At 46.6% G+C, this 27,289-nt stretch overlaps 2 protein-coding genes across 6 annotated transcripts in view; both read left to right on the forward strand.

The window, feature by feature from the left end:
* Positions 1-10,138, forward strand: part of Synj1 (synaptojanin 1) — a 77,471-nt gene extending 67,333 nt beyond the window's left edge. For 4 of the 5 annotated variants that reach the window (XM_038344743.1, XM_038344742.1, XM_038344745.1 and 1 more), the window contains 4 exons: positions 611-681; positions 2,915-3,023; positions 3,228-3,445; positions 7,398-10,138. In XM_038344743.1, the coding sequence (XP_038200671.1) occupies positions 611-681; positions 2,915-3,023; positions 3,228-3,445; positions 7,398-8,183 (1,184 nt within the window). In that variant the 3' untranslated portion in view covers positions 8,184-10,138. Of the gene's footprint in view, positions 1-413; positions 453-610; positions 682-2,914; positions 3,024-3,227; positions 3,446-7,397 lie in introns of all 5 variants that reach the window. The other variant, XM_038344746.1, reaches the window with a different exon arrangement.
* Positions 10,139-12,143: 2,005 nt separating this feature from the next.
* On the forward strand, positions 12,144-20,116 carry Cfap298 (cilia and flagella associated protein 298). The gene is made up of 7 exons (XM_038345270.2): positions 12,144-12,393; positions 15,740-15,907; positions 16,845-16,912; positions 18,370-18,528; positions 18,665-18,796; positions 19,435-19,530; positions 19,852-20,116. Exons 1-7 carry the CDS (start codon positions 12,255-12,257, stop codon positions 19,960-19,962), a joined length of 873 nt encoding a protein of 290 aa, XP_038201198.1. The 5' UTR covers positions 12,144-12,254; the 3' UTR covers positions 19,963-20,116.
* The last annotated feature ends 7,173 nt before the right edge of the window (positions 20,117-27,289 follow it).

The following is a 27,289-nucleotide window of genomic DNA, read 5'->3' on the forward strand; positions in this document are numbered from 1 at the left end:
GTAACACTTCGTGTCAGTGTGTCTGTACTTGTCTTCTGTCTTGGTCCTGATAGTCTATTGTAGATTCTGAAAGACCTCATCCTAAGGCAGCTTTACCCACAGTTGGACCTGTGCTATGACCGGCAGAGCTGTAGGAGCCATTTGTCTGCCAAGCTGTAAGGATCAGCTGACCAGGTCTTCAAGGTTCATGGACAGAGGTCTGTGAAGACTGTCACCTTAGTGTGACTCCCTTTGTCTCCCATGCAGGTCTCTCTAATACTCCAGTTTCTGTCTTTACACAAAGCTACGTGCCTGTTTTGTTGCCGTCTCGTGCCTTTGTCTCTGCTGGCAATGAACAGCGCAACCAGGTGATGCCATGCACTGTTGTTCTCTTGTTTACCTATGGTTGTTCCTTTTTCCTTTCTGTTCCAAAGCACCCAAAAGCCCGGGAGCAACACGGAAAGATAATATAGGTAAAAACACTTGAATGTAGTTACTCCCCCTTAAAACTGGACCATACAATAGACACTTGAAATAGAAGTGCATGGTTTCTTATTTCTTTATACTTTTCACTTTTTAAAAAAACTTTCTTTTTTATACTTAAATACACAATGTGATGTCTTTGTTTCAGGACGTAATCAGCCTTCACCTCAAGCAGGATTTGCAGGTCCAGGACCTGCTGGATATGCTGCAGCCAGACCGGTAGGTAACACCTGGCCTGGGAGTTAGGAGGATTTCTTCTAAGGTCCAGTGTGCAGCTAATCTGTTTGATAGCCTTGGAGGGAATTGGGGGAAACCTCCCAGGCTTCGACTTTTCAACTCTAAAATAAGGGAACTGGTGATCTCCAAGCTGTATCTCAACTCTCACCTTTCTCCCACACCTCCAAATGACCACACTAACATGTTTGTGTCTCTTAAAATATGAAGGAGTAATAATGTATTTGGATAGCTGGTTATCATGTAACCTACTTAATCAATGGAAATACAGAGTTGCCCTTCCAGCAGGTATGGTGGCACACAGCTTCAGTCTCAGCACTAAGGACGCAGGGTCTCTGTGAGACGGAGGCAAGCATGGTCTGTAGAGTAAGTTCCAGAACACTCAGAGAGACCTTGTTTTTTAAAAATGCTTTTTTAAGAAGGACTTTAATTAGCATAAAATTATAATACAATATTTAAACTGGTTCTGAAGATACTAAAACTAGGAAGGCAAATGGCTTATAAGATTTTTTGCCATAGTTTATAATACTTTATAAATCTCTGGCTTCTGTTTGTTTAGGATATATTTTGTTATATACATACAGTTTCCATTATTTACTCAAATGAAATTTCTCTGACCTGTAACAGTTATTCAGAAAGAAACAGATAGGGCCATGGGGCTGGCTCGGTGGGTAGAGTGCTTGCTACGCAGGCCTGACGACCTGAGCTCTGTCCCCTATAGCCCATGTAATGGTGAAGAGGAGACTGCTCAGCAGTGTCCTGTGACATCACACATGTGCCATCCATGAATGCCTGCACACACACAAATAATAATAAGAAAGAAAGAAAACCATAGGCTAGAGCACCACTATGCCAAGATCTTGGGAACCTAAGACACCACTTCTTATGAAAACAGAAACCAGTGTCTTTTTTTTTTTTTTTTTTTTTTGGTTTTTCAAGACAGGGTTTCTCTGTAGCTTTGGAGCCTATCCTGAAACTAGCTCTTGTAGACCAGGCTGGCCTCGAATTCATAGAGATCTGCCTGCCTCTGCCTCCCGAGTGCTGGGATTAAAGGCTGTGTGCCACAAGTGCCTGGCAAAACTGGTCTGTCTTTAGTAGCCATCTACTTAACAAACTGAAGTCCATATATATAATACAATTCTACTCTTTAAATTAAACTGTTTGTAAAATATACCTCAAGATATCTGTTACTCTGTTTCACAAGAGCTAAGTTTGCCATATACTGACCACTAACACACCCCCACAGCACCTCGATTATGTAGGGATGGGGAGGGAAGTTGGGGTTTCTGTGAGGCTAAAAGTTCTCTTAACACCAGGCCGGGTGTCTTATATCTGTAACCTCAGCATTTAGGTGGTTGAGGCAAGGAAATTGCTATTGTGAGCCCAAGGCCAAACCGATCTGTGTAGTGAGTTCCAGAGCAGCCTGGGACCACAGTGTCAGGCCTTAGCTCAAAAAACCTAGACCCAAACCAAGAAAAAACAAACAAACAAACAAAAAGGTAACTGTGGCTTTAAACAAGTATTGTGGACTTAGACCCTTCAACAAACATACAAGAATAGAAAAAAAATTGTACCAGTGTGCAGTGTGTCTTCTGGCTTATTTAGTTAGACATTTAAGAATGTTATTTCATGTTTGGAAAATCAGGGAGGGCTGAAGAGAAGGCTCAGTGGTTAAGAGCACAGGCTGTGCTCTTCCAGAGGACCTGGGTTCAATTCCCGCTGGACTCTGACACCTCACATAGACACAAATGCAGGCAAAACACCAGTGCATGTATAATAAAAGGAATAACTTTAAAAAAATCTTGGAGAGGTTGATTCTGAAATCTCTTAGTATGTAGTGTTTGTCTCCATCAGTTATGCGTTCAGAAGCCTCATCTCTCCGTTAAGTTAGCACTGCTGTGGTCAGGTTCCTCGCCCTGCATGCACCTAGCCAGACCCACCATGCACCTATTCCCCGTATGTTTCGTGTTTCCCCTCTATGCATGTCTTTACCTTAAAGTGCAGGTAACAAATCACATATGAAGTTATTTTGAAAGTTAAATAAAAATGCCTATATAAGAAAAAATGCCTTTATCATGCTTGCAAGTGCCTGGGCCACAGTACACTGTCAAAAACAAAAGGGAATGTATTGTGTCACAGTGAGACATGAAAGCAGGCATTTTTTCACAACCTAACTGTTGAAGACAGGTTAATGTCACTAGTGTATCCCCATCTCCAGGCAATTCCAGCACGTGCTGGAGTGATCAGCGCCCCTCAGAGCCAGGCACGAGCATCTGCCGGAAGGCTGACTCCTGAAAACCAGAGCAAGCCCCCAGAGACATCGAAAGGTAGGCATGCTGGGAGCACACTCCCTCTGCTCTTCTCCTTTCCGCTCTCTTTTCCTACCACCTAAGATCCAGCTTACTCAGATGGGATCTTCTCCCTTGGCTCCTGGAAATAAGGGGAACAATAGATTACCTTTGCACATTGCCCTAAAGAGATGGCTTGTGGCTTTTTCAGCACCGTTAACATGACAGCCCTTGGTGTTTTAGGTCCAGCTGTCCTTCCAGAACCAATGAAGCCTCAGGCTGCTTTTCCTCCGCAGCCTTCTCTGCCCCCACCTGCTCAAAAGTTGCAGGAGCCTCTTGTCCCTGTGGCAGCACCTATGCCTCCCTCTGGCCCCCAACCGAATTTGGAAACCCCACCGCAGCCCCCACCTCGGAGCAGATCATCTCATGGCTTGCCTGCAGACTCCTCACCACAGCTGCAAGTAAGTGTCGTCTCTGTGCATATGCTGTATAGCATGGACTCTTAGGCTATCTTAATGACCTGGGTTTAAGAGTAAATATGACCTGAAACTTTCATTTTGCCACTTGAAAGTAATAGCACCTTGAGATGACTTTAGTATCATTTGATTCCTGAAATGAATTGCACGCTATTGGCTATTTGAGAATTTTAAGGATCTGTTTGTTTGTTCATATGTGTTGCTTAAGTAAGAAAATCTCAGGGAGCAACAGGAGTGCTTAGGTAATCTCAGGTTAGGAGGCAGAGATTCACAAGTTCAAGGCCAATCTGGTCTTTGTAAAGCAAGTTCCAGGCTAGCAAGGGTTAATGAAGTTAAAGAGTTTTCAGATCCCCTGATACTGGATCAGGGTTCTTTAGGAAAGTCCAAGTGGTTCCTCATTTGTAACTTTAAATGCATTGTTTGCTTTAGGCAGTTTATTACTTATATGAGCAATAATAATATAGTTCTCTTATTGCTGAGATGATATTAGTTTTGGAGAGATGCAATCAAGACCTGTCCAGTGTCTAGACACTGGCCTGATGATCCATTTCCTGCAGACAGAGTGGGTCTTCACTGCCTCCTGATGTAAGCAGCAGTTCTGTGTTGAGCTGCTCCTGGGTTCCTGGGGCTGCTGTCTTACAGGAGTAGCTCACATGGAAACCACAGTTGACCACATCCTTTCATTTGGGTCTCACAGAAACCGCTCCATGGCCCTGACGTGAAGTCATGGACATTCCTGTTGTCTCATGTCGGCAGCACTGCCATGAGATATATAATTGCTTTGCCCTATGCTCATTATAGTTAAAAGTGTTGTATATTTACATTCGGGTTAGTTTTGTTGTGTGCATGTAAGTTGATAAAATTAATAAATACATTTTGCTGGATCACCATATATAAAATCTTTACTTGAAAATGCCATCAAAACCAAAGCAGTATATAAAGTTTTAGAAGTCCATGCTTTAATCTGAAATATTGTGTATTGGCAGTAGCCTTTGAACATATTTTATGAGTAATAAATTGCATTTGTTTCACAGATAGATGGTTATATTGATCTATTTGGCAGGCCACTTCTAACACAGATCTCAGTTGCCAAGCAGAATCTAAAGTAGCTAAGACTCAAAGTAGTCATTAGCAGTTGGTACTTGCTAGACTGTTGCTTACATTGGTGAAAGCAAAATAAAGCAATAGAAAATATAGTGTTCTCAGCTGGTTAATACTAAAAGTTACTCTTACCTTTTAGGTTAAAGTAGAGGTGCTGAAGATATTTAATATAAACCCTTCAAAGCATAAATATCTACTATTCTTTTCCCTCTCCCTCCAACTTTAAAGATTTATTTTTGTACTGTCTACTTAAAAAATTAATTAGAAGGCAGAAATCTTTGAAACTAGTCATCTTGAATACTATCAGTACAGTCTTAAGGCATTCATTTTAGAATAGACACACCTTCACTCCACCCACTTTGTAATGTCTGTATCTGAGGTCCATTTCATACTGATGACAGTTCCTTGAACCTTTAACGTAAGTCTGTTCTTTGCTGTCCTGTGCCAGCCAGAACTGATGCACGTGACTCCAGAGTCATCAAGATGGTGGTGACTCAAGTCACAGAGCATCCCAGAACACTGGCCACTCAGGCACATCCCTGGTCATCAGACAGTGGTGACTTAAGTCACAGAGCATCACACTAATGTATATCGGTGGCAGAACACTGGCCACACATGCACAGCCTTGGACCATCCCCAGCATTGGAGAAAAGGGGAGAAGGAAGGGTAAGGGAGTCGAGAAATTCTAAGGTACATAATATATTTAGGATGGCATCTTTTTTTTTAACTTTCAAAAAGATTTTCACTTTATTGAGAAAGACCCAGTTGAGCTTACCAGTGATAATAACCCAAAGGTGTAATGACCTCTTTAAACTGCACATTCTGTTTATTGCTCACACACTTCAGTATTTACATATATAAACTTCAGTATCAGAAGGGCCAGTGCCTTAAGAATGCCAGATTTTTTAAAATACAGCCAGATTATTGAAAGTTTTTGAGTTCGATTTTAAACAACAAAAATTGGTTTCTTACCTTGTTGTATCTTCCAGCTATCAAATAATAAGGGAATTAATTTTTAAATCCTTTAGAAAACTTGAGCAGCACTGAGCAAGGCTGGTGCTGACACTCTCTGTTGGGTGATCTGTACCTCAGCAGAGCGGTATTGGATACACTTTCTCCAGAAAGGAGAAGTAGTGATAAGAGAATTGAACTGGCTGGTACTCAACCTGGACACTGTTGAAGCTTACATCCTAAGGTTACAAAGAGCCCTGTGTTTGAACTGACAGCATCACCTGCACGTGCTGTTCTTGAGCCCCACATGTGACCTAGAGCCACAGCTTTCTGAGGACTGTCTGGTTGGGGCTGCGGCTGCTCTGGAATTGTCCTAACTCTTTCCTTTGATGTCTGTGTTCCTTTTCTCAAAGCAGGAGCAACCGTCAGGGTAACAGGTACCTGAGTGTTTATCACCTTCCATGTCTGTCCACCCGTCTCCCCAGCGCAGATGTATGAGGCTTTCGCTCATACATCTCAAGTTTCACCCATTTTAAACCCACTTGTCCACATTAATAAATTCTATACCATACCATAAACTCATACCTGCTTTTTCTTAGTATTTTGGATTTTTAGAAACCATTTTAGTTCTTGCTAATGCTTTACCATTTTTTTGCTTTGTTTTCTATACAAATTAACAAAACTAAAAAGTATAATTTCAAAAAGAAATGATTTGTATATGAAAGCCTACTTGGCTAATCCACTTTGGTTCTTGGTTTTAACAATGGCATAATTACATAAACACAAAATCTAATTGTTTATTCATTAGATTTCTTTTGGGAAGTCTTTTTTCAGATAATTTTAGAAGTCAGATTCTTTTTGGTAAGAAAGAGTTGGTACTTTAAAATTAATAGCATTTAAAAAGCCCTTCCAACACCTTTCTCTACAGAAGCTCCTCTGATGTCAGCACATCACCACCCTTCCCAGATCCTGCTTAGCTCACAGTTAATCCAGTGTGGATGGTGGTCTGGTCTCACTGTCATGTGCAGGCCGGTTTCCTCTGAGCCTGCTCAGTCCAGGGGCCGGGCTACACCAACCAGCTTCTTGGTGGACAAGGGATTTAGGAGGGAGTGCGATTTTCATGGCTACAAAGTTGACTCTGAACACCCCTCCCATGGCTCTCAGCTCACAGCCAGTGCACTCAGCTGTGCAAAGCCTTTTTGGTTTTAGGATTTTTAGAATTGGTTTTCATATAAAATGGAGTGTCTCCACCCCACACTTTAAATAACCCTTGCTTTTATCTGTCTTGCTTGATAGGATGAGGAAGGTCCATTAAGGAAAGTTGTGCCATTCAGTGAACCAGCTCTCATTAAAAAGCAAAGAACCTTTGAAACTCCACTTTTCCAAACAGAAAGGAAAAGACTCCATCTGCAGTTTTGAATTTATGAATGTGTTCATAAATTAGCTTTTATTCCTAAAATTGAATTTCTATGGGGAATTTAGGTGAAAATATAGCCTCATAGATGGGTGTTGGAAGTTTATTATGCATATTTACCAAATGCTTTTAGCATATAAGTTTAAGTTTGTGTTAAAATTTAAAAGAACAGGATATGAACAAACTTATATAATTCTCTTTCTTACCGTTTCAAAAACTGAATGAAAGAATATACCATCACATTTCTTTGAGATTTAAAACATGGATTTAATAAAAGGATTTATTTAGTTATAAATCTTCAAGAACATAATTTTACCTATTTCATTCTATTAAGCCATCAAAATAAAAACTTATAGTTACTTTTTAGTTTCTAAATTTGTATAGTTGCTCAAGAAAGGGAGAAATAATAGAGATAAGAAGAAAAGGAAATAATAAATAAGAACCAGTCATTCAGCGTTCATTCTTTTCCAGGTAAAAACAAATGGAATTTCTGGTGTCAAACAAGAGCCAGCGTTGAAGAGTGACCCATTTGAAGATCTCTCACTTAGTCTGCTTGCTGTATCAAAGGCTCAGCTGTCTGCTCAGATGTCACCTGTTCTAACCCCAGACCCAAAGATGTTGATTCAGTTGCCTTCTGCATCGCAAAGTAGTGTTAACTCTTTGAGTTCTGTGAGTTGCATGCCAGCCATGCCCCCAGTTCCAGCTCGGAGTAAGTCGCAGGGAAGTATGGGAACCTCAGCAAATCCGTTTTCCAGCCTGCCCAGCAGGAATCCTTTTACAGACAGGACTGCTGCCCCTGGAAACCCATTTCGAGCTCAGTCACAAGAGTCAGAGGCAACTTCTTGGCTGTTCAAAGAAGAGCCTGTTCCTAGCAGTCCTTTCCCTCCTCTCCTGCCTCTCACTCATGACACGAGCAAGCCATCCAGTTCACTTGATGGTTTTGAGGACAACTTTGATCTGCAGAGCCTGTCTACAGTAAAAACAAGCAACCCCAAAGGATGGGTAACCTTTGAGGAAGACGACAACTTTCCCACAGCGGGAACGTCCAAGTCAGTTTGTCCAGCGCTGCTGGGTACCGCGCCAGCTTCATCTGATGACTGGAGTAAAGGTGCAGGTGTTGCTTTCTGTGTGCTGCCAGCCAGAAGGCCACCACCTCCTCCTGCCCCTCTGCTCCCACCCAGCACGAGCTTGCCTGCAGGACTTTGCACAACCCTAGCATCTAAGGCCTCTCCCACACTGGACTTCACAGAAAGATAGTTATATGATGGGAAGGGAGTTCCTGCTGGTTTGCTTTGGCTATTTGTTTCTGTTTTGTCGGGCTAGACTCGAGAGAACGGGGCATTAGTTATTCATTATGTGCAATAAGTAATTGTTAAGTGCACTGATATCTATATAAAAACCACCAGAGGGTGTGGTCAAAGCTGGAGTTTGTGTATATTGGAAATAACCAAGACATCCTCTCACTAACTGGAGTTCTGGTCTTTCTCTTCAGGTGAATAAGGGAGAGCAGGAACCATTTTAAGAAGTGCTCAAAACTACTTTAAAAACTAGTCCTTACTCAGAAATTCATATAAACATCACACAAAGCCAACACAGCTGTAGCTGACATTCTGCCAGCCTACTGCTGTTTGACAATTGGTACTCACGGATATTTACCAAAGAGCTTCCAGAGTTACAGTTAAACCATTCTGAGGGCATTGCTTTAGCAGAAGGTCTCTATGCATGTGTTTATATACACACAGGCACACATATTTATAAGTTTTGAGATGCAGTTCAGATACAGTTCTGACGATGTCCTTCTTTCAGTATCTCATCATCGAAAAGATGGCTATCGCCCAGCTGTGCTTTAGATCCTTTGACTAGTTTTAAAGCCCAGAGTAGAACGACTGCCATTTCCTACTATACACCCAGCCCTTCAAACTCACCCTCATTACCTCTATTATGCCTTTCTCTGGGGTTACAGTTGGCAGTCCAGGCCTTGTGGTCAGTCACATGACAGACACTCAGACCGGCAGGGACAGAGTAGCAGAGCTAGCGTGCTCTCCTCTGTGAGACCCTGTCCCTCTCCACCCTGTTCACCGCTTTGCTCTGAGAGCTCTGAACTGGGAACGTACCCCAGGCGTGTGCCCTCCTGTGTGAGGCCGTAACCCATCTGTGATGCTGCTTTAAGGTTTTAGAGGCTATACCTCAAATTTGCTGTGGATTCTGTCTCCTGCACTGCCAGTATGCAACCCATCTTGCTCTTATTAATTTTGTGAAGAAGTACATGGAATTTTTACAAAAAAAAAAAAAACATTGTATTTTGATATCGTTAAGTAAGCCAGTTGGGAAAACTCCCTAAGGTGTTGTTTGGTTGGTTGTCAGTTAAAGTTAAAATTATCCTTACACATTAAGACTTTAATGTTCTTTTTATATAAAAATTACATATATACACCTAAGTTCCAATGTCCACATGAACCTTTAAAGATGTGTATTGTGAGACTAGAAACAATGTATAGCTGCCGTCACATCCACGTAAAAGCACAGCAGACTGTGTTGCACTTGTAATGTAGAGATCTGTTAGGACAGAGCACTTTGCAGTGCTCAGTGTTATCAAATACTGTATTTATAGTAGTCCTCGGCTACAGCCAGAAGAAGGGGCTGTAGTAATAACTCCGTGAGGTTTCCATTGTGCTTGTGGGGTTCTAATCATTTCAACAGTAGTAGCTCTTAACCCGCAGTATTACAATAGCAGTGTGCTTCAAAATGTGAGCTAGCTTGTTAGGATTGTGGCTGTACCATCTGTGTGGCTAGTGTGTATGGTATCCACTCCCCATCGTTAGGAAGCTGGTGCAGTGCGACTGCAGCCCTAAGCAGTGTGCCTCAGGCGTGAACCACCGTAGTCTGTAGAGCAGCTCAGCCTTGTCTGGCCCACACACTGTGGAAAACGCACAAAGGAAGTGAAAGTTTGCTACAAAAAACTAGATATTGTGTATTAATATTTACCAGCTCTGGTTAAAGCAGAGCAGAAAATAGACACTAAGAATCTCTGTGAATGTCTGTTCTCTATAGTAGACTGATGTTTATATGTATGTAAGAGTTTTATTGCTTATGTGGCATACAGTATTTATAACTATACTTTATAGAAGTACAGTATTAAAGTCCGTGGTATACATTCTGTACATATCCTGTGAAATGTGCTGTCATATGAAATAAATATGTCTTTACCGCTAGATGGCTTCTTTACTCAAAAGGGAAGATTTTCTCAGCTATTTTTCATATTTTACATAAACAAATTTTATGACATTTGAAGAAAGTAAGTTAGTGCTTTTTTCTTTCGTGTGTGTGTGTGTGTGTGTGTGTGTGTGTGTGTCCATGCATGAATAAGAGGTAATTTATTCTGGAATCAAATGTGAACAGTCATGGCGGATTTAGGTTACCCAGAATTCTATGATCTACCATGGAAAGCAGTTTCACGCAGTTTTATAGTTCTGTGAAGTCAAAAGGCAAGGCAACTTTAAAATACACCAATGGATACATCCAAGAGGCAGCTACAGGATGATGCCGGAAGTTGTTTCTGTGGGCATCAGAACTTTGTATTAACTTTTGTTACTGGAAGCTTAGTTTATAGCTTGCAAAGGTTTTAGGGACGTTAACTCTGACCCAGAGGAGGGCATTGGATGGCTAGCTGTTCAAGGGGCTAAGCTAGCCAGACAGGTAATCAGCTCCGGACCTGCAACAGTCCAGTGTCTGCGCATCACTGCGGTACAATCAGGTACAGGAGCACCAACAAGTAAATAATATAAAGTGCCACTACACACACCAAAAAAAAAAAGAAGAAGAAGAAGAAGAAGAAGAAGAAGAAGAAGAAGAAGAAGAAGAAGAAGAAGAAGAAGAAGAAGAAACCATTTAGCCAAACTGAATTTGGAATCATTTCAAGGCTACAGAGCAGTTACCCTCGTTAATTTTCTCTATCCCTCTTTGAATTTCCTCTCCGTTTTTTCTTTCCCTTTCGTCACACCTACCGCATCAAGAGCTCTCCTACTGTGTCTGAGCACCCTGACAAGTAGTGCTGCGCCTGCTTGCTGTAGAGGAAAAGGGCGGGCCAAAGAAACCCACCCCAGCCCTGAAACCAGAGCCAGTGAAAGAAATTAGCCCCGAACCAAGAACGAAAGAAATGCACCCTGACTCTGAAACCAGAGCCAAAGAAACACACTTTGACCCTAGAATCAGAGTCAGTGAAAGAAATGTGCCCTGGCCCTGAAATTAGAGCCAAAAGGCTAAAACGAGCCAAGGAAAGAAACACTTTGGTCCTGAAACCAAATCTGCCCTTGACCAACTAAGTAAAAAACCAACCAATTCCTATGCAAGAAAACGAACCAACCACTGAGCAGAAAACCATTCAATCCCTGAGCATGAGATTTAGCTAACCCGAGCTCAAGGGTCTAAAATCTGACCAATTCCACCCTGAAAATCTCCCTGGAAAAACTCCACCCCTAAGAAGCCCTATATAAGTCGTCCACCTTGACAGAGGAGTCACTCTCCTGGATTCTTCCCTCCCAATAAATGGTTTGAATGTGTTTTGGGTGAAGACCTTTCGCTGGAATGGAGCAGAGGCTTTTCGCAGGAGCCTGGAGCAGAGCAGAACTGTACAGAGCAGGGCTGTAACAGCTTCGCTGAGGAAAGCCTCTCGCTAGGTCAGGACTGTGAACCACTACGCTTACTGTGACCTGTGGTATTCCCTGGCTCCCGACTGCCAGGATCCCTTTCCATTAGAGCTGCAATGCCTACACTTGCCCTTTGTGAGATTGTGGGGACAAGACTTAGCCGTACAGTCTGGGGGTGCTCAGCCACTGTGATTTCCCCAGATCTGAAGCAGAAGGCATTTCCGGAGGCGATCAGTGCCTGTGCGGAAACGAGTCTGGGTTTGGGGTCGACTGTGGTCCCGTGGTGCCCACTATCCCACTCAGTTCTCAACCTGGGAGCTGCCATGCTCCGTCAGCTCATCTCCCGAGTTCCCTGGACAGTCCGCTCACCCTCTAGAAGCTTGGTTTGGGTTTCGGTTGCCGGGACCACAGCCACTTCCGCTGGCGGCGACTGTGTGTCAGGCTCGGGCGCAGGAGGCCCATCAGGCTCAGTGTTTGACTGTTGCTCCTGGCAACAGTCACTTCCGCGAGCGTGCGCCGTTCTTTTTACTCACCGGGCGGACGCGTGAGCCCGAGTTCCGGGGTTCCGCCACCGGGCAGCAGTTAGTCTCACTGCTATACCGGACGGGCTGGCCTCTTGGGCTTGCAGGCCTCCTGTTCCCAGCCTGCCGCCCTACCCCTCGGCGGGGCCTTCGGCGCAGCTATGGTGGTGCTGCACGTGAAGAAAGGCGACGAGAGCCAGTTCTTGCTGCAGGCGCCCGGGAGCACTGAGCTGGAGGAGCTCACGGTTCAGGTGACCCGCGTCTACAATGGGCGGCTGAAGGTGCAGCGGCTCTGCACAGGTACTGCCGGAGCACGGGGGAAGGAGTGAGGAGGGCTCGGGGTTTAAGGATTCGGAAAGATTTACAGTAACCTGGGGGTTGGAGAAGGAGCATCAGAGTTGACCCGGGATGGAAGACCAACAACTGGAGAAATCCAAGCGAGGTTGGTACCCCCGACTCAGAGATGGGCAGCGGGGAAACCAAGTGCGGCCCAGCCAGGATTTGGCGTTGGGCCCAAGGGCAGTGGGAGCCGAAAGATCCCAGAGGAACCACGGAGTTAGCCCGGGTGAGGGTGGTGTAGTAGCCGTGGGGAGGGGATTGTCAAGTGAACGCCTTTTTAAGTCTTTGAGAGCTTGGGTCCTGGCCTTGAGACCGCCCATCAAAAGTGAGGGACACTGGGAGAGCCTTGGTGTTGTTTTCTGTCTCCTAGGAAACACGTGTTACACGTGTTATATTTGAATTCTAGAGAACGCCTTAAAACCTGTTATATTTTCCCTTAATTAAACTTCACTGCTTTCAAAACAGGCTCAATATTAGATGACATTTTAAAAGTAAAGCATTTAGGGAGAGAAAACTCCGGGTCTTCTTTAACATTGTAAGTTGAAAGTGTAGTGCGGGATATTAGGGTTATGGGTGTATTTAGAACCCGGATGTACTCTACAGGTTCCATTGCCAGTCAGCACTCAGGCAGGCACCAGTGCTCTGCTTTAGGGTGAGTCACCTCAGCCCCTTTCCCAAGTGCGTAGTGTGCAAAAACATCCCATCCGCTTACACCATTGATCGTGTTGTATTGTATGTACTATTGCAGGTCACATATATCCCCAGTATTATAGAAACACACAGTTCTTAGCGTCTTCCTCACAGGAAGGACAGGCAATATAGCATGGCACAAAGTGTGTGTGTGTGTGTGTGTGTGTGTTGGTGTAGGTTTATACATGTAAATATGTATATTTATATATATTATATATTCTGGTGTAGATTTAAACACGTATGAGATAAGAAAACATAAGATCATGAATAGTAAACATGAGGTGAATTTTTGAGGGTTAGTTGCTGTCGTAGCCTCTATTGCTGTGATAAGATACAACCCTTAAAAAGTCACTTTAAATGTTCAGTCTCTCAAAGTCCAAACCTCTCTAAAATATCTGTCTCATAATTGGGTTCCTGTAAAGTCAGCGAACAAGTTAACAGCTTTCTTATTCCAAGAGGGAAGGACTAGGCTCAGTAACATTCAAGTCAAAGCAAAGCCAAACTCCAGCACTGGAGAGGACAGTGACAGACGTTTGGGACTCAAGCTCTTCCAGGCTCTGCCCTGCTCCGCCATCCGAGGACATCTCATAGCTGAAGCTGGCTCCACTCCACAGCTGCTCCTGTCCTTGGTTGCCACCTTCACCAGTGGCACCAGTAGCCTCCTGGCCTCCTTTCAGGGTCTCACCTGCCACATGATGCCAAGTTTGAGCCTGTCTCTGTGATCCCTGCAGCTAACGCTGCACCTTCACCAATAGCCCCTCTTGGCCTCTTTCTGTGCCCAACCTCCACTGTCCTCCATAAACCCCCTCATGTCCTCAGAAAGTAGTACCATGTGGCGGTTGTGTATGCACTACCAAGTTTGGCTGCAAGCATTAGATGGTACCTTTGGACCGCGGCTTGCAGACAGATGTTTCTGTCCTGCCTCGTCCCACAGCTGCTCAGTCCCAAGTAGACACACAGAGGCATATGTTGATTATAAACTGTTTGGCTTATTGCTCAGGCTTATTATTAACCAGCTCTTACAACTTAAATTAACCCATACTTCTTGTTCATGTTTAGCCACGTGGCTTGGTACCTTTTCTCAGTGCAGCGTCTTCATCTTGCTTCCTCTGCATCGGCCTGGTGACTGACTCTCTGCCTTTGGCTGCTGACCCCCGAGGAAGAGCGTTTTGCCTCGATGGTGTTGGTATCTTCTTATCCACAGCCGACTGAGCTGTGTTTCACTCCAGCCAAATGGTTCTGGTCTCTTGATAACTGCAGCTCATTTCTCAGCTCTGGCTGACCAGAACCACAGGTTCTTAATACAGATTATCATGTGAGTGACCCAGGTCGCATCTTCGTTTCCCTCTGAACCTTCACGAGCCAGACCTCCATTGTCTGTACTGCTCTCGGGACTCCTATCTCAGGCTCCCACACCAGCCCATCAAGCTCTGAGCACTCAATGGCTCTTCTAGCACAGAGTTCCAGACATGAACACTATTGTCCTCAATACTCCAGGATGCTGATACCAGGTTCTGTCTTCGGTAGCTTTCTATAGCTGTGGGAACAAACCAACTTGGGGAGGAAAGGGTTTGTTTCTTTTTTGATGGTATAGTCTGTGAAGGGCAGGAACCTGGAGGCAGGAACTGGAGCAGAGACCATAGAGGAAGACTTCTTCACTTAGACATTTTTCTTTATGCCACTTGGGACCATCTGCCCATGGGTGGCACCACCCAAAGTGTGCTTGGTCTTCCCACATCAATCAAATGTATGTCCTACAACTTGTCTGTAGGCAATCTAATAGAGGTGTTTTCTCTGTTGAGGTTCCCTCTTCCTAGATATGTATAGGTTTGTGCCAAGTTGGCAAAAAACAACCAGGACAATTGCCTTAAATCTTTCCCAGTGATTTATCTAAATTGTTTATAAAGTGTTTGTGTAAAGTTTCATGAGAGAATGCATGCATGTATGTGTGCGTGTATGGTGTGCGTGCGTGTATGCGTGTGTAACTTGTATGACCTTGTGTTTTTGAGTCGGGGTTTCATTGGCCTGTGCAGCTGGCTGTGAAGCACCCCTAGGGATGCCCAGCTCTCTCCTCACCCCTTCTCCCCAGTACAAAAGTTTTAAGTGTTTTTTATATGAGTTTAGGGATCCAAGTCAGCACCTCATGCTTACAAAGCAAGCATTTTACCAAGTGAGCCTCTTTGTTGGGTTCTCATATGACGTTAGCCGGGTGCTCTCAGCGAGTCTCGGATCATAGCTTTGAGATTAGGAAGGTGGGCAAGTTTCAGCAATTGTCCTGCCTCTTTCACGAGGTTACATTAAATGGGGTCATCTGAGATTCTCCTTAGAAAATGGCAAAGCCGTATGGTGGGCTGTGTGGTTAGGCGTGCTCTTTAAATGACCGTTAATCTTTTAACTCCTGAGCACAGAGCCTTAGTATGTGTGTGTGTGGGGGGGGGGGGGGTCTGAAGCTCGCTGTGCCTTTGTCCAAGATGAAGAAAGGTCTGACACGTGGCTCATGGCGTAGGTTAAAATAGTCAGTTAGAGGGGGCAGACCTGAGGCCTAGGAGCACACACGCGTGCGAGTCTGGGTGTGAGTGATCCCGGTCAGGAGTGGCTGCCCTCCCCTGTTTTTCAGAGATGGAAGAGCTGGCAGAACACGGCGTGTTCCTCCCCCCTAATATGCAAGGGCTGACGGAGGAGCAGGTCCAGGAGCTGAAGCTGAAGGACGAGTGGGGAGAGAAGTGCGTGCCCAGCGGGGGCGCTGTCTCTAACAAGGACGACATCGGGCGGAGGAACGGGCAAGGTAACCGCTTCCCCTCCTGTCTTTGCACGGGAAGGCAGTTCTTTAAGCTGCAGGATGGCTCCGCAGTAAGAGCCTGACAGCTTGACTCTGAGCCCCAGAACCAAGTCCACGCAGTCCCCATATGTACCCTGGCACACACAAGCACACCCACATCATGTAAAAACATTCTTAATGCAGACCTGGAAAACTGTGCTGTGCACCTCCTGTGCTGAACCCACCCAGGCCTGCCTGCTCCTATCGAGTGGCTCCTTCATGGGTGGATGAGGCACGCCACTTTGCCGTTTCCGTAGGTCAGAAATTGACGAGCACGGAACCATGCTCCCTTAACTCAGGGGCGCTGTCTCCACTGTGCTTAGGTCTAAGCTCGGGAGTTAGGATTTGGTGTTGCGTGCCACATTTGGACAGTGCTCAAGTACAATAAAGTTTTGTGGGTCAAGCGGGCACACATGCAATCCTAGCACTCAGCAGCAAGAAGATTGGGGCATCCAGTCCAGTCTGGGAACAGAGAGAGACCCTGACTCAAAACAAGCATGCATACATACATACATACATACATACATACATACATACAGTTTTATTGCCCTGAGCCATCCCAGCCACGTACTGCCTTATGCCTGCGTTTAAGCCACTGTGACAGGGTTGAGTCACAGCTGTGTAGCCTGAGAGGCCTGTAATTCTCTTATTTATCGTTGATGCTGTCCTCTTGGTGTTTCCTCTGGCCTGGCTTTGTAGCTGTCACCAAACTGTATAAAAGCTGCCGCAGACTCTCCCCTTGCTGGGGAGTCCGCCTCGCTTCCTACATCTGTGTCCCTCTTGTTGATTCCAGACTCACACTCGCATCTCAGGGTCCCTGGTTCAGGCAGGAGAGCTCCAGAACACCCGGGATTTTGAAAGAGGCCGTGTGTTTGACAACTGTCTGTTCTTTTTTCCCTAATAGCTCCAAATGAGAAAATGAAGCAGGTTTTAAAGAAGACGGTGGAAGAAGCCAAAGCCATCGTGTCTAAGGTCAGCTTCTCAGCAGGATGGACGCGCTTCTGTCTCTAAAGTGGACGTTCCTGAAACGTGTGCCTCAGCTGCCAGCCCACATTCCGTCCCCTTTGCTCTCTGCTCCCCACTTTTCTGTTGCTCTTTTATTTCCAATTGTCTCTTTTCTTTCTCTGCTTCCCAGTGACAAAGCAAAAAAGCCTGTTTGAGAACATGATGATGACAGGGAGCAAACAAAGGATTTATCGTCTTGCGTGAATGTAGGCTCCACCGTACTGTTTCTTGTTTGCTCAAGAATTTGGAAAGCTCAGCAGGGGAGTTCTAAGGTAGCCCACAGATGCAGGGTTGATAGAGACGTTCACTGTAGAGCAGTGTTTTCTGTAATCATCTCCAGCCTTTACATCCAGCCTGTTTCACAGAGGGAACACAATACCGTGAGAGGGCAGATATGCTCCCCGATAGAATTCAGGGATACTTACCTGGGGGCTGGAGAGCCAGCTCAGTGGATAAAGGGTGCCTGATGCCCTAACTTCGAAAGACCTGAGTTTGATTTCAGGCCCCACCTGGTGGTCAGAGAGCACTGGCTCCCACAAATTGTCCTCTTACCCCCCCCCCCATGTGCTGTAGCACACACACAAAAAAAACCCAAATAAATGTAAAAAACCCTTAGTATGTCACTTGTCACGTTTATTCGCATGTAGCAGTCGCTGCCCCCACATTTGCATGTCTTGACATCACTGCCTGTCCTACACTCCCAGATTCACCCCACAAACTGTATTTCTAAGCATTCCCCAAGCTCTTAGCTAATCTTTTTTTTAAAATTCATTCTATTTCTGAGACTTTTCATGTACAGCCTTGGCCAGCCTGGTACTCAGTTGTAGTCCGAACAGACCTTGAACTCCTGGCAGTCCTGCCTCAGCTTCCTGAGGGCTGGGATCACAGGCCTGCAGTTCTGTACGCCCTGCCCAGTCCTTGAGGGACTTACAGAAAGCTACCCTTATGTGAAGTGAAGTCCCCAAAGTGTCACCAGCGCCCTCTGGTGCACCAGGATCCAGGAGCAAACAGTAGACACGTTCTTTATGTAGCTCTTTCCTGTGTTCTCTTCAGAGCTTTCTGGCTGATGTCCCTCTAACTTGGTCCATGTTGTATGCACTGCAACTCGGGATCCATTTCCTAACACGTGGCGGACTCTGGTTCCCCCTTTCCACTCCCACCTGTCCTGGGGCAGCCTGTTCCATCTCCTCCCAACCATCCTGCTGGGTGTGGGTCTGCTCTGAGCACTGCAGACCTCTCTGGTGTCCCTCACAGCCTGCTTCTGGCCTGGGCCACCGAGTCCTCAGCTCACCCCTGAAGTGGGCAGCAGTCACCTGGGAAGCAGCAACTCTCTGGTCCCTTCTGTGGCTGTGCTGGCAGGGTCTCTGGGGGCCTCATACTGAAACCGCTGGGTGTTTATTAACTTTTGCCTGGTTCACTCTCAGAAACAAGTGGAAGCTGGAGTCTTTGTTACCATGGAGATGGTGAAAGATGCCCTGGACCAGCTTCGAGGTGCAGTGATGATCGTTTATCCCATGGGGCTGCCTCCATATGATCCCATCCGGATGGAATTTGAAAATAAAGAAGATCTGTCAGGAACTCAGGTGTGCTTGGAGGTTGTGGGACGAGCAGGGCACTGGAGCCTGCCTGTGCCCGAAGGGCCTCCAGCCCAGCTCCAGGGTGGGGTGCATGTGCCTTCCCCCTTCAAGCCAGCTCCTGTGCTTGTGCGATTGGCCCCAGGCTGCACTGGAAGTCATTCCGGAGCCGGAAGCACAGCTGTGGTGGGCTGCCAAGGAGCTGAGGAGGACGAAGAAACTCTCCGACTATGTGGGGAGAAACGAGAAGACCAAAATCATTGTCAAGATCCAGCAGGTGTGTGAGCGGAATATTCTGCTTTGCAAGTTGTGCTGTGTTCGCCTTCAGCTCCATGAGGCCTCGTCAGTGTTGTGATGAAGTTTTACAGAAAATCTAAACGAGTCTTAAACCTGTACATACTCTCAGCCCTATTGGCCCCAGTTTAAAGTAGAAATTTTCTTTTTGTAATATTTCAACCAAAAAAGCAGGTCTACATGCAAAAATGTTCCTGGTAATGGAAAATTCAGCCAAGACAGATTCTAGGGCTTCTGAGGCTGCTGGTGTTCTGTGCTGATAAGAGCTGGAGGTGTCGGGAGTGTCCAGCTGAGGTATCTCCACTTAGCCACTCCTGCACCTTTTCTGTGGAGTTTTGGTAACAAGGCCTGAAGATTTCTGTTTCTCAGGCTGTGGCTCTAAACACCCTCCCACCCACCCTGGGTTCGCAGTGGGTTCCTCAAGGAATGGCCATGGTAGAGATGGCATCCACCACAAGTTCAGAGCCCCAGCAGTGCTGGTGCCCAGGCTGCATGGTGACATCTCGGCCTGCTGACTTCGCTGTTGATAGAGACAGTTACAAAATAAGCACATGTCATGTTCCCATGTCCCCTGCACAAAGAATGTCTCAGTCCCCAGTTTGCTCTGTGTTTGCCTTTCAGAGGGGCCAGGGTGCACCAGCCCGGGAGCCGATCATTAGCAGTGAGGAGCACAAGCAGCTAATGTTGTTCTACCATAGAAGACAGGAGGAGCTCAAGGTAGCCTTGGGTAGTTGGAGGGACGGTGGGGCTGGGGGAGGGCAGGGCCGGGGAGGGCGGAGCCAGGGAGGGCGGAGCTAGACACAGAGCTAGAGCTGCAGCCAGCATCCCTTGTCTCACCCGTGGGCGGGGTCCTGTGACGACCACACAGTGTTAGGAATGGCCTTCCTGGGCTCTCCAAGGCTGTCACCAGCTATACACCCTAGAGGGTCCTGCTGGCATGGGGGCGGGCAGTGGTACAGGAAGTGACCCAGACCTTCCTCAGTCTACATGAACCACTTTCCTGACATGCCGTCCTGAGTAAAGCATGTTTGTTTCCAGAAACTGGAAGAAAATGATGACGACTCCTGTTTGAACTCTCCGTGGGCCGACAACACGGCTCTGAAAAGACATTTTCACGGGGTAAAAGACATAAAGTGGCGACCCAGATGAGGCCATCAGAGCCACCAGCCCACCTTCCCGGGCAAAATAATTATAAGTACTGTAAAAGGCATAGACGTCTCTATTTTCCAGTTTCCTTTAGTTTGTATTTTTGAAATAAGGCATTCATGGTTTTAGAACTTAATAAATACATACTCAAGAGAAACGGTGTAAATCATTCTCAGTCTAGGACAGTTGTGTGGCATCTAAGGGCGCTCTCCGGGGCGCACCAAAGCTCCGCAGGTGGACTTGCAGCCATGTCCTTAGCTCCCTTGTCTTGTGTTCTCATGTGTGGAAGAGGACCTGAGAGTTTCCTCCGTTTTCTCTGCAAGATGAATTCTGTAGCAGATGTGGAACTTGACCACAGTGGCCACTAGAGGCCGCCAGCTGCAGGCTTGTCTTTGAGATGAGTGGAGAGGGATGGAGTCTGCTTTAAGAAACGAGGGCAGCCGCTTTCAACTCGAGTTGCACATCAGATATTCACTTTACTATTCATAACAATAGCAAAATCACAGTTAATGAAGTAGCAACGAAATAATTTTATGGTTGGGTCACCACAACATGCGGAACTGCATTAAAGGATTGCAACATTAGAAAAGCTGAGAGCCAGTGCGCTAAGGTAAACCCACTTACAGATCTGACCCTGGGCCCCCATCACGACTGCAGTCTTATCTGCCAGGAGGAGAGGCCACCTGTGATGTAGGCTGGTGGGCAGCTAGGCTATCCTGGCATCTTGATTCTGTAGTTAACCTTTGAAGTCTCCTTCACTAGAACAAGACAGGAGGAGGGGCTCCGACCCCGGTGCAGAGCGGTTGTTCCGGGTGCGAGTTCTGACCCTGGTGCGGGCTCTGACCCTGGTGCCGAGCGGCTGTTCCGGGTGCGGGCTCTGACCCTGGTGCGGGCTCTGACCCTGGTGCCGAGCGGCAGTTCCTGGCGCGGGCTCTGACCCTGGTGCGGGCTCTGACCCCGGTGCAGAGCGGCTGTTCCTGGCAGGGCCTGACCAAGTCCAGGCTCAGCTTCCTGTTCTCCCTGTGCTACTGTTCACACCCTTGGGACTGATGACGACAGGTTTGGGCAGCTGTGTTGGCTCCGTGACCACCTGCAGAACACACTGGTTCACCGGTCCTTTTCTTTTTAAACTCACTGTTCCCCCAAACCACTGTCCCCCCCAGCCTGATCCTAACCACAAATAAGTACACCCCAGACTTCTCCTTGTAGCTGGACGTGCACAGGAGACTCACTCACCCTTCACCTTGGCCTCCAGGATCCTGGCCCAGTTAAGAGGAAATTCTCCCTGCTCCCTATAAGGGAGAGGAAGCACACTACTACTGTTCCCTGCCCTGGCCTTCCTGTTCCACTGCCCCTCCTACCTCAGTACCCAGGCTTCCCACCATAGCCTTGAAAGGAGTTGTGCGAGCCAGTGGAGGTGCCCCAAGTGGGCAGCCTGGGGACAAGCTCCCCCTACACAAAGGCAACCTTTCCCTGGAGCCAGCACGCCACATCTGTGATGAAACCAAGCTCCTTGTTCTGCCTGGATGCATTATGAGAACACACTGGCTCACATAGCATCGCTTGCCTACATGAATTTGACTGAGCCCCAAACCTTGAGGTTCTCCCAGAGGCGGTGGCCTCTGCCCTCTTGTGTCTGCCATCTCCAAGCTACCAACCTGGTGGCTGCTGGGGACTGGCCTCTGATAGGCTGATTTCTAGAGCCAGATGTAGCTGCCCATGCTTTATGGTTCTGATATTTTGATTGATCAAATTTTATAAAAACCAAATTTGTTTCTATTTCCCCTTACTTTGATTATAAGTTTCTCCGTGAAACGTTTTGGCCTTGGATGACGTTTGCTCTTAGAGCCTCTGGTTGTATCTGGGGAGCCCGCTCTCTTTACATGTCTTGCCCATGTATAGTTTGTGTGTAGAAGTTCATGCTCAGGATTGTATGGAAGAGTGAGTTAAAGCATGTAATCACAGCAGAACTTTTGGGAACTACGTCTGTGGCTAAGAGCTGGTGTCAATGCCACCAGATGTGCTGCTGTCCATGGCCCTGACAGTGGCATTTGCTTCACATAAACAGCAGAACTCACCTGTGTCCTCCTGAGCCCCACTTCTTGCTCTAAGGGAATAATCAGCTGATGAGGGGTTCCTGGCATCCTCCCACCTCCTCTGTAGGGTATGTGGTACACTGCACAACCCTCTCATCCTGTCTGCTTCATACCCTGCTGAGCGCCAAGTGCTCAGGGCAGCAGCTCACTGAAGTACCCAGAGGGGAGTGACCCCTCCATAGCCATCCATAAAGGGGCCCACTGGCTGTCACTACACTGTGTTCACCCACCTTGATCCTCACCCGGGCCACATAGACTGTGAAGATAGAGCCCAGTGCTCTCTGAGAGACTCCCAGCAGACTGTCAGCCTAACGTGGAGTCTTGTTTTCTTTGTGATCCAGTACATCTTTGGGTCGTTAACAAAAGCGAAGAAAGTAGCCCTTATGTATACCAGCTGGCTGTAGCTGTGTCTGTAACCAAGGATGTTAGTAATACCACTTAAATTTGACAACACTTAAAATTCTTTAAACCCTCCAACTGCTAGTGAGGCAGTTTGAATGTAATTGACCCCATAATCTCATAGGGAGCGGCACTCTCGGGAGGTGTGACTTTGTTGGAGTGGGTATGGCCTTGTTGGAGAAGTGTGTCACTGTGGGACAGACTATGAGGGTTCCTGTGCTCAGGAGACTGCCTAGAGTGTCAGCTGCCTGTAGGACTCTGTTTCTCCAGTACCACATCTGCTGCAAGCCACCATGCTCCCTGTCATGATGACAATGGACTGAACCTCTGAAACTGTAAGCCAGCCCTAATTGTTTTCTTTATCAGAGTTGCCATGATCGTGGTGTCTCTTCACAGAAATAGAAACCCTAACTAAGACAGAAGTTGGTACCAGAGACTGGGGTATTGCTGTGATAGGCCTGACCATGTTTTTGTTTGGAGAAATTTGGATTCTGGTACTTAGGGTTAGGAAAACAGTGGAATTCTTTTAAGTGCTGCTTAATGGGCCATACAGTAGGAACATGGAACATCAGTTCTGAGGGTGATTTGAATTGCAGGGATCAAGAGGTTTCAGAGGAGAAGAATGTTAGTATGTGGCCTAGAGACTGGTCTTGTGATATTTTGGTGAAGAAAGAGGCTGCCTTTTGCCCTAGTCCAAAGAGTCTGCCTGAGGCTAAAGTGAAGAATTTAGATGAATTCTGTTGGGAGAAGAAATCTCAAAACAGCCTAGGACAGACTCTGTGGTGTGGTTATGAGTAGTAACACTAATGAAGATTTGTAATGAACAGGAGCAAGCTGAGCAGGATAAAGTGCAAAATGGAAATTCTGAGGAGAAAAAGAGCACCCAGAAATGGAATGGAGCTAAATTCTGTATTCAAGGATTATATTCTGGATTGAGGCGTGGAATATAGGCAGTAGAGACCTCAGGGAGAGATCCCACCCAGCTTAGTTTGTAACCTGTGAAAAGGAACTGAATAAAAGGTTAAAACCAGGTGTGGTGGGGGCACACATTTAATCCCAGCGCTGGGAAGGCAGAGGCTGGCAGATCTCTGAGTTTGAGGCTAACCTGGTCTACAGAACACATTTTGAGACAACCAAGCTTAGGCAGAAAGCTGATGATGATGAAATTGAACAAGGGGGGGCCATGTTCCAGCTCCAGTAAACAGCAGAACTTGGCAGCTTCAGCCACATGGTTCTGGCTTTAGGGTTAACAACAGAAGAAAGGAGTTATGGAATAAAGATGCTAAGGCCAGGCATGTGTCAGGGTATCCCTGAATGGAGGCCCAGAGAGGCCATTGCATGAAACTCAACAAGCTGTGAAGTTGAAACCTGGATTGCCTTGGATACCCCAAGATGCTGGAGATGCCAGAGCTGTGGGATCCCTGCCAAAGAAAGCTACTACCAGGGAGCAGAGCCAGCCCAAGAGAAAGAAGTGTGTTGCCGTCAACACAGCCGAAAGGAATTGGAGACGCAGAGTTTGGAGTTTGCCCAGCTGGTTTTCAGTCATGTTCTGGTCCAGTGTTTCCTCACCGTGCTCCCTTCCCTGCACTTTGGAATGGTAATGTGTATTCTGTGTCATTGTATGTTGGAAGTATGTGATCTGCTTCTTGGTTTTGATTTTTACCAATGATTACACTTGAGAGATTGCATGAATCTCAGAAAAGACTTTGAACTTTGGACTTTAAAATGTTGTTGAAACTGTGATAGACCATGGGAACTTTTGAAATTTTGAAATGAATTTTGCTATTATGATATTGTTACAAGCTTATGGGGCCAGGGAGTAGAATGTGGTAGTTTGAATGTAATTGTCCCCTATTGACCGAGGTTTCTGTCCTGCCAGATCCTGTAGCCGTTTAACCCCAAAGAATCACACAGAGGTCTACATTAATTATAAACTGATTGGCCTATTAGCTCAGGCTTCTTATTAACTCTTATAATGTATATTAGCCCATAATACTTGTCTTGTTAGCCACATGGCTTGGTACCTTTTTTGGCAAGGCAGTCACATCTTGCTTGCTCTGTACCTGCGTTCTTCTCTGTCGGGGTGACGAACGCAGACTGAATCTTTTCCCTTCCCAGAATTCTCATTGCCACTCCTCTACTTCCTGCCTGGTTGCTATCGCCCCGCCTATACCTCCTGCCTAGCTACTGGCCAATCAGCATTTTATTAAAAATAATACAAGTGACAGGATAAAAGCCCATTGTCCCACAGCAGTCTCCATAATCTCATAGGGAGTGGGAAGACTAGGAGGTGTGGCCTTGTTGGAGGAAGTATGTCACTGTGGGGCAGGCTTTGAGGGTTCCTATGCTCAGGATACCACCTAGTGTGTCAGTCAACTTCTTGTTGCCTGCAAGTTGTAGGACTCTGAGCTATTTCTCCAGCACCACATCTGCCTCCATGCCACCATGGACTGAACCTCTGAAACTGTAAGTGAACCCACTCAGTTAAATGTTTCCTTTATAAGAGTTGCTATGGTCATGGTGTCTCTTCATAATAATAGAAACACTAAGACAACTAGCATCTGTCTAACCAGGGTTCTATCACAGATCACCTTGGTCACTTTGCATCAGGGAGTGTGCTATCCAGCTTGTAATTAAGTGCCATGTGCTTAGGTATATGCTTTGAGTCTTGGCCCTATGATTCCTCATCCAGAGCCTGAGCAGCGACCCTTCCAGAGACAGTGAGACTAGATTCCAGGACCCTCCCAGAGACAGTGAGACTAGATTCCAGGACCCTTCCAGAGACAGTGAGACTAGATTCCAGGACCCTTCCAGAGACAGTGAGACTAGATTCCAGGACCCTCCCAGAGACGGCGAGACTAGATCTAGGACCCTTCTGCATGGCAAAGGGCTAGGGGAGAATTATGGTTCCCAACACATATGCCTAGTATCTTACAATCACTTGGGAATCCAATTCTAGGGACTTATGACACCTCTGGCTTCCGTGGGCACTTATACACACACACACACACACACACACACACACACACACACACTTTTAGATTTTCAAGATATTTGAAATGATGTATTCTTCTTTTCTAATTTCTGATACCTAACATACATACATAATGGCAGAAACTCCCGCAGTTATCTTGGGCTCAGAGCTGACCTAGGTAAGAAGCAAAGCCGTATATGGTAGAGCAGTGAGAGAGGAAGAGCCTGAACCACAGCACTCAGGGCTGCCTTTGTCCAGCCTACCTGGACTAGCAGAAGCCCAGCTTCCTCTCACCATGCCGTGCCCGTCCCTGAAGTGCCTCACAAGGAAACGGAGAGAAGCCAGACGGGAGTGGACAGAATTGTGTAGGACTCTAGCAAACAAAGACGTGACATTGCGGGCATGCTGCGCCCCAGCACTGAAAGACTGAAGAGGGATGCTTCACAAGAGTCCAGCTCTCAAGTCATGGCCTCTCAGGGCGCCATGTTATCAGGTGGCTCACCATTCCAGGATCCTTTCTCTCCTGGCAGCTCTGATGCTGTGCCCTTACTCCAAGCGCAGTCCTCCCATCTGCACCCAAAGCAGCTTAGCGGAGTGAAGGCTGTCATCCATCACGTGGGGAGACCAAGGCAGCAGGAGCTTAAAGCAGCTGGTCACGTGACTATAACCAGGAAATGAACAATCAATGCTTCTCAGCTTATATAGCCCAGAACTTCCTGCCTAGGGAATGGTGCCACTGTCAGTGGGTGGGTCTTCCTGCCTTAACAGAGTCAAGATATGCCCCCAGGGATGGTCTCAGAGACGCATCTTTTGGATTTTAGATCTTATTATATTGACAACAGGAACCATCAAAGACTAGGGTTGTAGCTCTGAGGTACAGCACTTGGCTAACATGTACAATGGCCCAAAGCTGAAAAAATTAGACAAATGAATGGTACCCAATATAAACAATTTTTAAAGTGTAACAATAAGAACCCGCTCAAATTTAAAAATGATCCAGCCAGGTGGTGGTGGCGCACGCCTTTAATCCCGGCACTCAAGGAGGCAGAGGCAGGAGGATCTCTGTGAGATTGAGGTCAGCTTGGCCTACAGAGTTCCAGGACAACCAGAGCTACACAGAGAAACCTTGTATAGGAAAAGAAAACAAAACAAAAGATCCAAGGAGTTATTGAAGTAGAAATATCATTTATTGGACGACTAGCTGGGTAGCATTTACTAAGCTAGATCCCATCCCCGTTTCCCCGGGGCCTTGATAGAATGGAAATCTATTGAGTGGAGAAAGCCCTGCTGATGAAGCTCTGGAAAATCCCCTTTGAGAGGAGCAGATGGTGTTGTCTCCATGACAACAATAAGGGCCAGAATTTGAAGGTGTTGATGGAGCCCTCTCACAGGAGAGGGCCCAGCATGGCATCCAGACACCTCCTGGGCTGGAACTGTGGGGAGCTGGCAATGGCCGCTGTGCCTGGGAGAGGAACTTTTCTAGAACACCCTGTACGACTCGGTGATGACGGCGGGGACCTGTGGCCCTGCCCCTGTGGACTGTCTGTGGTGAGGTGTGGGCACGTGGAAGTCAGCCATCTTGGCAGTGTCTACTGAGCCAGGAGGCCCTGCCGCCAGCACGCTCCCCTTGATCTCCTTAGGGTCACATTCCTCGGACACCAAGCATGTCAACCTGACTTCACCTTCAGCTGTCAAGCGCAGAAAAGGGGGCATTGTCCTTGCTGACAAGGTGGATTTCACCTCTCACACTTGACTTTCAAGACCTTGAGTGAATCTTGCTGAAATAAATGTTCACCTTTGGGTTTAGTCCAAGCGTGTGAGGTTTTGGTGCCAACAGTGTGTCTCTTTCTTTCTTTTAGAG

This window comes from Arvicola amphibius, chromosome 10 (assembly GCF_903992535.2).
Source record: "Arvicola amphibius chromosome 10, mArvAmp1.2, whole genome shotgun sequence".
Lineage (NCBI taxonomy): Eukaryota > Metazoa > Chordata > Mammalia > Rodentia > Cricetidae > Arvicola > Arvicola amphibius.

Coding starts and splice junctions, on each gene's coding strand:
- Cfap298 (XM_038345270.2), top strand. CDS start 12,255: ATGGTGGTGCTGCACGTGAAGAAAGGCGACGAGAGCCAGTTCTTGCTG. Junction 12,394..15,739: donor GGTGCAGCGGCTCTGCACAG/GTACTGCCGGAG, acceptor CCTGTTTTTCAG/AGATGGAAGAGCTGGCAGAA. Junction 18,797..19,434: donor TCATTGTCAAGATCCAGCAG/GTGTGTGAGCGG, acceptor TTTGCCTTTCAG/AGGGGCCAGGGTGCACCAGC.